At 34.9% G+C, this 12,150-nt stretch overlaps 1 protein-coding gene across 1 annotated transcript; it reads right to left on the bottom strand.

Moving 5' to 3' along the window:
• Positions 1-2,916: 2,916 nt before the first annotated feature.
• On the bottom strand, positions 2,917-5,325 carry LOC110029296 (cytochrome P450 710A11-like). Its single transcript, XM_020731526.1, has 2 exons — positions 3,560-5,325; positions 2,917-3,044 (listed from the first exon to the last, which is right to left on the bottom strand). The coding sequence occupies exon 1, from the start codon at positions 5,043-5,045 to the stop codon at positions 3,570-3,572; it is 1,476 nt and encodes a 491-aa protein (XP_020587185.1). The 5' UTR covers positions 5,046-5,325; the 3' UTR covers positions 2,917-3,044; positions 3,560-3,569.
• Between the last annotated feature and the right edge of the window lie 6,825 nt (positions 5,326-12,150).

Here is a 12,150-nt window from a genome sequence, read left to right as displayed (position 1 = left end):
AACCCCACACCAAAAATAGTGCCGACAATGACAATCTAGTTATTTTAAGGAATCGACCATATGTTAGCTAAGCTACGTTATACACTCGGAAGAGGGTAACTTAGATTTTTTCCCCTATTGTCACCGACTCCATTAGATTCCATGCATCTCATTCCTACATATTTTCTAGGACATCACAAGAGAAAGTTAAGTTTTACATCTCAAGATTTACCAAACTAATTTATCTAGTTAGGTTCATATTTTGATTTAGGTTTGTATTTTAGAGCAGTTATTAGAAAAACAACCTTAATTCACAATCCAAATTAGGACTGATAGTAGTAGAATAGAGCTTAGCTTAAGGGCAACTTAATCAACAGTAGTTGAAGAAACCAACAGGCGGAGGTCGACAGTTTTCTACAACTACGGAGGTTGGGGTTATCACCTGGCCTTTAGTTCACAACTACACTAGAATTTGATTCATTCTCCTCTCCTACTAAGTGAAGAGAGGAGATCTATTTAAGTCTCTAAAGCAGGGGCATTTTGATCTTTTGATGAATAATTTCTCCAACCATCTGATTGGATGACCCACACTAATTTCCTCTGATCATATAGATTTTTTTTTTATAATTTGAGAGCCTTAATAACCTTAGAATTAAGCAATCTAAGGCTTGTTGGATTCTTATCGTCGAGATGCTTGATGTGACTATAAGTTTGTCAAAATTAAATTTCATTTCACTATTCAAATAAGAATCTTAATCATCAAAATGTGTGTTAATATCTTGATATGGATTTGATTGGACTCTGTACAAACCATTTTATTGTATCATTGGACCTATCTTATCGAAACAAATAGTTTGAAAATGGAGCCCAAGATGATCTTGAATTTGAGTCTGGAATACTTATTGCTCAAAAGATACATCGAGATTCACGTCAAATGATAAATTTTTTTGATGATGCATCAACTTAAACACTAAGAGGTGCTTTTAAGATTATATTGTATATATGCGTGAGAAATGAATGGTGATTAAAAAGTTGATTTGGAGGATGCAAAACGAATAAGAAAACAAAAAGAAATAATACTAATAATAAAAGAAAGGAACACAAACCTTGGAAAAAAAATTCAAGTCGAGTTGTATGCCTTTCAATGAACATCCTTTACATGAAGCCACCAAGCAAGATATTTGAAGAAAAAACTAAGGGACTAACTCCGATCTATTTTGATTATTTATTTTTATGTTTTAGTTATATTTTATTTTATTTATTTTAGTATTTAAAAAAAAAAACATATTCGAATAGTATGTTTTATTATGTTTAGTTATTTTTAAAAAAAATACAAAAAATAATTACTAAATGTTTTTAATTATTTTAAAATAAACTAATTTATTTTAGAAAATAAAATAAAAAAATCATAGATAAACGCACAATTTAAAAATACTTTTAAAATAAAAATAAAATTGCCAAATAAACCCAAATCTTCTTAATTTGAGGAAATGCCTCCTTGTAATTGGCGTTTGTTCTCATCCAATTGTGCCGCGTTCGCCAAATTTTAATTGAATTAAATACCCCACAATCCCACTGCCCTCTCATTCTCATACCAACCAATAAACATAAAAAAAATCATATCGATACCCATTTCCTTCTTCTACGGTGGACATAAAACCATTTATCAATTCTGTCTTTTAGCTTGCTCTTAAATAATTCCTCATGGTTGCAAATTTTATATACCATTCATTCGCCCATGTTCCAAAAATAAAAATACCCTTAACTCCCGGTGCTTGTCAGTCTACCCTTTAGAGAAAAATTTACGTAACACTAAGTACGACAGGAAGGTTATTTAGAGGGTATTGAAGAGTTATATCCGCATTATACTCACTGTAACCTCTCAATAACTTACAAATATATGAAAACAAAAATATGAAACTTATTAGAAGGTACAGGTAGGTTTTAGGAAGTTACAAGGGATATAACGCCAATATAACCCCTCAACAACATTTGAATAACATCTCTGACGTACGCAGCGTTACTTACGTCTTACGTAGGCAAATTTTTCTCCTACCTCTGACCAAGACTAGAGGGAAAAATATTACATTAGGACTCATTCAGATTGGAATATTTGGCTATGTTAAAAAAATATTTCATCTACTTTATTTGTTAAAATGATGTGTTATTCAAGTATTATAGGGTGTTATTCAATTATTTTGCGGTGTTATTGGAATATTCTATCGCATCACTTGATTTGGGGCTGAAGTGTTATTGAAATATTTCTCTGCATTACTTAATTTGGGGCTGTGTTATTCCAATAACATAATAGAAATTAAAATAACACGGGGAATATGTCAAATAATATAACCCAAAATCAAATAAAGCAAAGGAAATATTTTAATAACACCACAAAATAATCGAATAACAAAATATAATATTCAAATAACACATTATTTTAACTAACAATGTGTAAATAATATTCTCGTAACGCAGCTGAATATTCCAATCCGAACATAGCTCTACATCAGAAGTCCTGATGTAATATTTTTCAAGACCAAAGAGAAAAAAAATAGGCCGAATTATTTCTTACAAGCAACACAAGATCAAATTTTAAAGGGGGCATGGCATTTTCATATATACCACCCAATTTCTATGCATTTACATATCCAAACCATGCCTAGGAAAGATGGCATGAATGTAAAATTTGGAGTTTTAGGTGTTAGACATGTAAAAATACACAACGAATTCACATTGCAGCTGGTTTAAGAAATATAATAATTAGGATCCGAACCTAATTTCAATATTTAACAAAAAACTAGCACGAAATTCTGGGAACGGTCGAAAGACGAAACAAATTAGGTTTTTATTATTTAAAAGTCTCTACTTAATACTTTAATCCAATTATTAAACAAATAATTTCAAAATAACCATTCAATTAAATGCTTAAATCACACGCATACACATATTATTAATCTGGACAAAAAAAACATTTAAAATAATAAAAAAAATACAGTTCTTTCCACGTGTCGCCTTCACGACCCCTTCGGCCCCACAACAGCCTAGTTTGGCTTTCCGAAGCCCACCTATCCACCCCAGTATTCATGAAATAATCAAGCTCGATAACCAAAAGATTAATAGATTAATGCTACTCCTCAAATAAATTTATTAATAAAATCAAAAATAAATTAAAAGTGAGGAAAAAGTATTGCATCAAGACTCCACACGTAGAATTACGTGCGGAGTTCAATGAAATAATGTCATGTGAAGGTGACAGAAAAAAAAATCGGTCAGATAATACCGGGAAATATTCCTCATGTTATTCTGTGTTATTCATGTGTTATTGCATGTTATTCAGATGTTATTATGTTCTGAGAATAATAAACACCTGAATAACACACAATAACATCTGAATAACACACAATAACACCTGAATAATACTGGAAGAATATTTCATTGCGTTATCGAGCATATTTTATCTTTTTTTCTGTCATCGTGTTGTGACATGATTTCATTAGACTCTGTAAATAATTTTATATGCAGAGTCCTGATGAAATATTTTCTCTAGAGGGATACGAATATGAATCGCTGCAGCACCTACTGAATTCGAATTAAAAGGGAGGGAATCTAGAGCAGCGCTGTGATAAATGCACCGCGCAATCATCCTTGGGGACGATCGTGGGGACATACGAGATGTCATCACAGCCGTCCGTCCGGCTTCTCCGAAAATCGAAAATAGAGACAAAGAGAGCGATAAAGATGATCAGGTGATTGAAAGCATAGCGCTGGCCAACGCACTGGTGGGGCCCAGCCCCGAATGCTAAAAAATTTCGCTTGTAAATTCGGTCCTCATGCCGGTCTTCTAAAAACCGGTCCGGATCGAACCGTTCCGGTTCAGTAAACCCCTGGAATGAGGACTCGTAAGCGGATGGGAACACGATGGCGCCTTTGGGGACCGTGTACCAGTCCGTCAGAGGGAAGTCCTCGCCGGCGATGTGGGGCACCATGGTCGCCGGAGGACGGATGCGAATCACCTCACGGGCTACTGCTTCAGTGTACGTCATCTCCTTCACGTGCTTGGGGGAGATGAGTTCGCCGGAGTCCGGCAACCACAGTGAAGCCACCTCCTTGCGCACGCGAGCGAGGACTTCAGGGTGCGATTCAAGAAACGTAATTGCCCATAGGAGAGAAGAAGTGGAGGCGTCCTGCGCTGCAAACAAAAAATCGAACAGGTGGCCTCCAATCTCACGATCGTCTTTTTCAGGGGAATCTCGGATTGTCTCCTGCATCCAGAAATCAACCAAGCAAAGGGGTTCCTCGCCGGCGCGCATTCGGTCCTTGCTCAGAGCCACGCAACCAGAGAGCGTATTCACGAGGCGGTCGACGGCGAGCCGAGCTCGCCGAAAAGCGAAACCTGGGAGATCGAAGGGTAGAGCCATGAGGCCGAGGTTGAACAGATTGTAATCAAAATCGAACCTTTCGCGTGCGAGAGGGGAGAGATGAGGACCAACGAAGACGGTCTGGGAAGTTTCCAAGTTGAGGTCGCGGCAGAGAAGACGAAGAGGGATGGCATTCTGTGTCAAAGCAAGGTCGATCCATTTCTGGAAATGGCGCAAGATGACTTTTTGTTGTATCACGAGGTAAGTGGAGAGTGCACGAGGTGTGAAATTGGGAGCGATGCTGCGGCGAAGGTCTTTGTGTTGTTGATCGAAGAGGTAAATCATGTTGTGGTCGCCGAAGAGTTTTTTACCGAAAGGGTGGCCGATGAGATGAAAGGCTTCAGGGCGGACGTTGGAGAAGATTTTGTGGGAGATTTCGGTGGAGCTGATGAATATGATGAAGCGGCCGACGAGTAAATTAGCGGAGAAGCCGAGGCCGGAGGATTTGGCCATGGAGGCTTGGCGGTCCCAGAAACGGGTGGGGTTTGAGATCATAGAGATGGCGCTGCCGAGGAAGGGGACGATGAGGGTGGGGCCTGGGAGAGGGCCTTTCTTTTTGAGGTAGGAGAGCTGCTGGAGGAGGATGAGCAGAGCGATGGCACATAGCAGGAAAGGGGTCGACGTTGCTACGAGTTGCCATAACGCCATTTGTTCTTCGTTTCTTCGCTATATCTCTCTCCTGTGTTCTTCGAGATATATAAGGGAGAGGAGTTCTAGAATTCTTTATGCCTTTTGAACGAGACAGGGTAGTTGGGAAGACGAAAGGGTGTGGAGGGGGGGAAGAAGAAGAAGGGAATTGCTAAAAAAATCAAAAGTTGTGTTTTTTTTTTTATTCATTAGTTTGTGTAAATTGACGCGCGGCATGATGTTCAAATGGGAATTGTTGGGAGTTAAAACAGGGCTTAAAAGGGACGAAGAAAAGTGAAATCTTGGTCAAGGGTAGATGCGGCCGTCGAAAGCGAAAGGACGGCGCGGACAATGGCATCAGGCGGCGGCAGCCACAACCACCGCAGTGGTCAAAACTTCCAAAATCTGTTTTTTTTTTAAAAATTAATATATTTATTGTTAGAGAATTTTAAAAGTTGTAAAACCGTATACTTTGACCTCAATGCTCTTCCACGCATCATCTAAAACTTCTCGCTTCATAAATTCTCATTGCCCAATTTTCTTATCCCCACCCAAATTCATCTCTGCTCATCCCAACTCTGTTACTTGAATCAAACTCTTTCTTTTGTTAACACTTAACAATCAATACAAATCTTAAAAGTGTTGATTGACCTTCAATTTTTTATTTAACGATCACATGTTTTATGTGACTTGTTGTAAGTTATGAAGTATAATATTAGAAGAAATAATATTACGTGATGTAGACTTTGAGGTCTCAGAAAGTGATGCCGTACAATATACAAAATAATGTTATGACACAACTTATCGATTTTAACCAAATTTTGTGATATTATATCATGAACTTTTGCATTGTTTTAGCCGAACTAGGATGCACGAAAATCTTTGAAACGTATAAGTCATAAATTTAGCGCCAAGATGATAATTCGATCAAATTACAAGTAGGTTCCAACGTGTTCTACTGATGGTTATGTATAGTCCATCGTTTTAGTTCAAAAAAAAGATTGTATGTCAAAAATGGACCCATCAGGTCATTTTTTCGGGCCTCTGTAGCCCATGAGATGACCTATTATGATAATGAACGTTTAGGACCAAAAATGGTAACTCGGACCAACAAGGATTTGAATAGCTCTTGAACCATCCTCATAAGCCGACTAGATGGACGAGTCTAGAGGCGCATAAAGAAAAGGTCAACTCAGAACGATAAGTGGCCTGATAAAAGTCAATAAAGCACTAACATACCAAGTGTGATAGGACGAGTATGATATGCCAAATACAAAGGATGAGAACAAATCATCAGAGGCAAATAAACTCACTGTTTAGGAAAGAAGTCAACCAGTAGATAATCTCTCAAAGACCCTAACTTTTAATGGGGATATAAATATTAAAAAAAACCACAAGCGCAAAAAGACCTATGGGTGGTATAAGCCTAAATATGTTAATTTATAAAGGCCAATCATTATAAATAAGTGGTATTAAATGTAAAATGAGTGATCCTAATGTCTTTTGACCATCAGTTAGAGTCGGACAAAAACTCCCTGTTTTTATCTATTCTTCCTCATTTTGCTCATTATCGCCTCAGTCTAGTTGTTTACGGCTCTCTCTCTCTCTCTCTCTACCATCCGTTCTCTCCTTCGCAACGCTTAATTTCTCGGGTGTGATGCAAGAATAAGACTAAGTTCAACACCCTGAAAATATGCAATGAGTGTGGATCATGTCACAAATAAGAGGAGTGATAAAACAAGGAGAAAAACCTAGCTATCGAGAAGTTGTAGCAACATGAGCTACATCATATATTTTGTAGCTCAGCGGATTCATAAGCTCAAAAAATAGATGGTAGAAGTGATTAGTCAACACTTACTAAAGCAACAACATTGTCATCCCAATCGACGGGCCTTCCATGGCAAAAGAGAGAATCTACAGCACTAGCACCAAAAGAACCCCTGCAAAACCCCTAAGTGAAGAAGACGACTCGTTGGAAGAAGAGCAAACCAAGTAAACCCCTACACAGAAATGAATCATGAGGAGAATCACTCAAAACTAAGACACTCTACAATATAACGAGGTGAATAGTCGTCACTCTCACCCTCGTCCAAATCTTGTAGCGATAGATGCATTGAGACTTAAAGAATTTTCCCACAAAGAGCCGCTCATTTCCTAGAGACTCGACCAAAGATATCCTTAAATAATTTATAAATAAAGTGAGTAAGAGATTTAATAAGTCACACATGAATCCTTCACTAGGACCAAGAGAAAAAAGAAGATATGTATTAAAAAATATTATTTTTAATCAATATGGTAAGTACAATTGTACTTGGCCATTTAACATTTGGCTAGTGGTTGCTCGCTCTCTCATTACTTTTACAAAAAATGCAAGTCTTCTTCAGTAGTACGGTTGACTCTTGTAGTCATCCTTCTGTTGAATCGTGAGGCCTACTCATCAGCATATTCCATTGAATTGAGAGGCATCTCCTTTAGGATCAGATCCTCCGTACATATTTAAAAAGCTTGCTCATACTTAGATGGAAGGGGGTGGTGAGAAGGTATGGTCACTTCCTTTTTTTTCATTTGGGAAGATGGATCTCAGAGATTTCTCTAAAGGTATGATATTATTTCCTCTAGTTATCCTATTATTTATAATGATAAGAAATTAACAGCACACCATTAGGAACTGTTAGAACTTGAGAAAACGACCAATTGGAACCTATGAAAAAATAGGTCGAAGGAGATGTAGGACGACTAAGTATTTAAACCCGTCTATCAAACATCTGATCAGCCTCTCCAACAATAACTGACATAGAACTCCATTCTACCTCAAACTTTGAAACACCAGAAGGATTAGCCAAAACCTTTTCGGAAAGACACTTCTTCCTCACTAATGTATCTACCTTGGAGGTCAGATGAACCTTCTAGTACTGAATATGAACATCAAAGAGAACATGCTCGGAACTCGTGAACTAAAAACACTCCCTTTCAGAAACTAGCAAATAAGAAGTTAAAAGCTGAAAGCATGCAAGTATGAGTCATCCAACTCATTCTCACTCTCTTCTTCGACCCCCTCACTTAGAGTTTGTTAGAGTTCTCTTTTAACAATTTTTCATAATTACATTTCAAAATTTTTAGGTATAGAACTGAAAAAGATCCCTAGCATTTATAGACATTGAAGGTAAAATATTAAATATCATAGTTATGATGATGGTTCAGTGACCAACTATATGGTGACATGCCAGCATTAAGAAGTACTTCTAACATCTATGATGTTTCCAATTAGTAGTTTGTTCTTTTGGTAAACTGTTATCTCTTCCCTAAATTAGATGCCATGAAAATCATATATTACACTTAAGAAGCTTAATAATTCATATAAACAAAACTTATTTGATTAAGCAAAATCTTCTAATTAGATCAAGGCATCCGAACTATAATTTTTTGATTCAGTCATCTCTTTGACATCATAATCAACATTACTATCCTAAACATATTGGTGGACCATCTAAGATTTTCTTGATTTGATCATCTCTCTATAATGAATTATATATATATTCACCCTGCAATATTCAAGTAGTACAAAACCCTTCTACCTTCCACTCTCAAAACATAGGTCAAGCCCTGAAGAATAGATTCACCCACTTATGATAAAAAAAAATTCAACATTTACCACCTCAGAGGCTAGTCTAAATAGTTACCTTTATAAAGATAACAATAATATTTGCTTAATAAGCCTAGCATAAGGAACAACTCATCTAGCATGATGACTTAATCGAGAGTATGGATTGTGTAAGACCTAAGCCAGACATATTATTATGATAATATATCTCTATCAAAGAACGGGCAAACATATGGCTTCAAAATTTTTTTTGAAGTCATTCCTTATGACACTCATTATAAATATAATTTGCTATGCCTGCCCACCTAGCTAGTTAATAAAGAAATTTTTGGTAAAATAATATCATTCTACACAACTAGCTAGCCAAGTAATGATTACATTCATTTTCCATCAAACATATTATCACTTAGTTTAAATAAAAAGTTCACTTAATGTTAATATCATTGAAGAATCTTATAGTACGACTAATTCAAAGTCTTATACTCGTACAAGTGAAAGCTATTCAAAATAATATATATCCCATTCATGTTCTTAAGCAAAAATAAGAAAAAAAAAAGATGATAACTATTAAAAAGCTATGTGCATACCTTCATTCCATTTTTAATGAAATAAATACATAATATTTTATAAAATGAATCAGAGAGAGGAATCCGCTAAGCATGTCACATCATATATTCGATGAATCCCATCACTCCTCACTATCACAATCCTCTTCGAAGTTAGCAACTAGCTCTGTATACTTCGTCATATCAGCTCATTATGAGGAAACTGCCTTATGCTTCACTATATGGTTGAGACAATATTGGGTTCCTTTCAGAATTTCTCCCTCCTAAAGGTCTTGATCACTTACTCTAAAGCTAGAGGCTAATAACTAATTGGTAGAACTTTTAGAAGGCCATTTGAAATTTAATAACTTATTCATTTGTTTATTTGAAATATGATTGTTTATTTATAAGTTATATGAATAGGATTGTGTTGATGCAATTGATAGATCACATATAACCGCACATGTACCTAAAGAAGAGCAAATTTCACATTGAGGAAAACATAAGGAGCCAACTCAAAATATGATGTATATATGGATTTAATATGATGTTTACTTACATATTATCTTGTTGAGAGGGGACAACAATTGATGCTAGGAAATTTGTAGAATAATTATCAAATCCTGAATTAAATTTTCCTATGCCACCAATTTTTAAATTATTAAATAATAATTTTTTTATTTTAGTGAGATTTTTTTTAAAAAAATAAGGAAAATATTACTTGGTTGATTCAGGCGATGCTAACATGTCAGGTTTCTTATAAACATATGGAGGATTAAAATATCATTTGAGTGAATATCATGAGGGCACTCAGCCTCAAAGTCAAGTACTATTAAATTATAGAAATTCTTCTTTAAGAATATTATTGAACGATGTTTTGGATTTCTGAAAAAAATGTGTTCAATTCTCATAGAAAGCTAGCCTTCTTACGATTTGCATGCAGCGATATATTATAACAACTTGTCGTACATTGCATAATTTTATAATGTCACAATCAAGGGGAGATAGCTTATTTAAGATTTATGAAAATAAAAATTTTATAGTTGTTACAAAAAGATGATCTACATCAATCGGTGTCACAAACAGTGCCATTGAAGTTAATGTTACTTAATCTCAGTTGCACTATATGGCTCTATTTTTTGGTCAAGTTACAAGAGAAATTTTGAATCACACACATAATTGAATTTAGTCATTAGCTATTTGCTATTATTGTATTTGGGGGTTGAGATTTTTAAGTATTGTAATCATGTAAAATTGAATTTTTGTTATATAGACTGTATGAAACACTCATTTTTCTATGTTAAATTAATGACCATTAAATGTTCCAATTTCAAGAAATTTATTGTAAAGATCTATACATGAAACACTCCCCTTCCTGGTTGATTCAGAAAGCTAAGTGTAACTTTAGTGTTATTTTTATGTGTGGATCTATATAATGAATAATAAGAATGAAAGAAGTTCAAAAGAAAAATCAGTGTTATTGTGGAAAATGATTGTTGTAATGATTTGTTAATTTGATTACAAGAGTCTGAGATTTCATACTATATTGCAGGTTTGTTGGCGTTTTATACTGATGCCACCTATAAGCCAAATATTTTGTTCTAATGTTTTGGTGCAGTTTATTTTCTTGGTCTGCAATAAAATGTTCAGCCGTGAGGTAAAGCTCGAAAACGCAACATGTTCCTGCTCCAAGATTTTTCTTAATCGTCGATCTCACTCATATTTTGACTGAAAGGAAAATTTTATAAGACGGTGAAGAGACCTGCAATGCTTTATGGCGTTGAATGTTGGCCTTTAAAAGAGAAGCATAATAATACGTTAAGTGTTGCCGAGATGAGAATGATTAGGTGGATGAGTGGCTTTACCCTTAGAGACAAAATGCGAAATGAATATATCCGTGATAGGGTTGGTGTAGCTCAAAATTAGAGAAGGTCGTCTTAAATGGTTTGGTCACATTAAACGTCGATCATCTGATGATCTGATTAGGAGAGTAGATTTTTTAGATTCGACTTGTGTTAAGAAAGACAGAGGTAGACCCAAGAAGACTTGGGCTTATTGTATAAAAAACGATTTTAATTTACTAGAACTAAATGAAAATATGAAACTAAATAAAACGCAATAGAGAAAAAAAATTCATGTAGCCGACCCCACGTAGTGGGATTAAGGCTTTGTTGTTAGTGTTGTTGTCGTCGTCGTCGTTCTCACTCATGTTTTACAGTCGCTAAGCCAGTCTCTATTGCACGTACTTTCTTTAGGTTCTGCGTGTATGCTTGCTGCCTGCACAAACTAAGCTTTATAAAAAGAAGAAATGAAGTAAGATAGCCGAAGTTATTTGATTGTTTGGAAGATTTTCATATATATTATGCAAAGCTTGTGTATTTAGATGTTTAACATCTGAACTTTTATTTTTACATTACAGTATTTTTTATATGCATGAAAAGATGAATGCCACTTTTCAGAAGTTATCAGTGGTGGCAGTTTATATGTGGTATGAAAGCTATATAAATACATAGGAATTGTGTGTTATGTATGCAAAATTCCCTTATTATTTCTTCTTCTCATTTTTGCATAGTTGTAAGAAGTTTTTCTTTTTTCCTGTAAGAAGGTGTATAAGGCAGCAAGTGTTATATTTTTATTTATGACTCACATTTATTTTAATAACTTATGAGATTTATTTTTGATAACTTAAGTTATTAATTTTCATAACTCATAACTTATGTCATAAATTATGACAACTTATGATATTCATTTTGATAACTTAAGTTATTTATTTTCTTAACTCATAACTTATGTCATAATTTATGATAACTTATGATATTTATTTTTGTAACTTTATAACCCCTAAAATAAATAAATGTTACTAACTTATCTCATTGATTTTATTAATAAAATTCAATTAATTTATTAAATTATCATAAATCCTATTGGTTAGTAACCCCCTTGATGGATGATGGTTAAATAGAGCATGAATTTGAGAATG

The sequence above is a fragment of the Phalaenopsis equestris genome, unplaced genomic scaffold (genome assembly GCF_001263595.1).
Source record: "Phalaenopsis equestris unplaced genomic scaffold, ASM126359v1 Scaffold000556, whole genome shotgun sequence".
Taxonomy (NCBI): Eukaryota; Viridiplantae; Streptophyta; class Magnoliopsida; order Asparagales; family Orchidaceae; genus Phalaenopsis; species Phalaenopsis equestris.
This window is presented reverse-complemented; position numbering and strand designations above follow the sequence as displayed.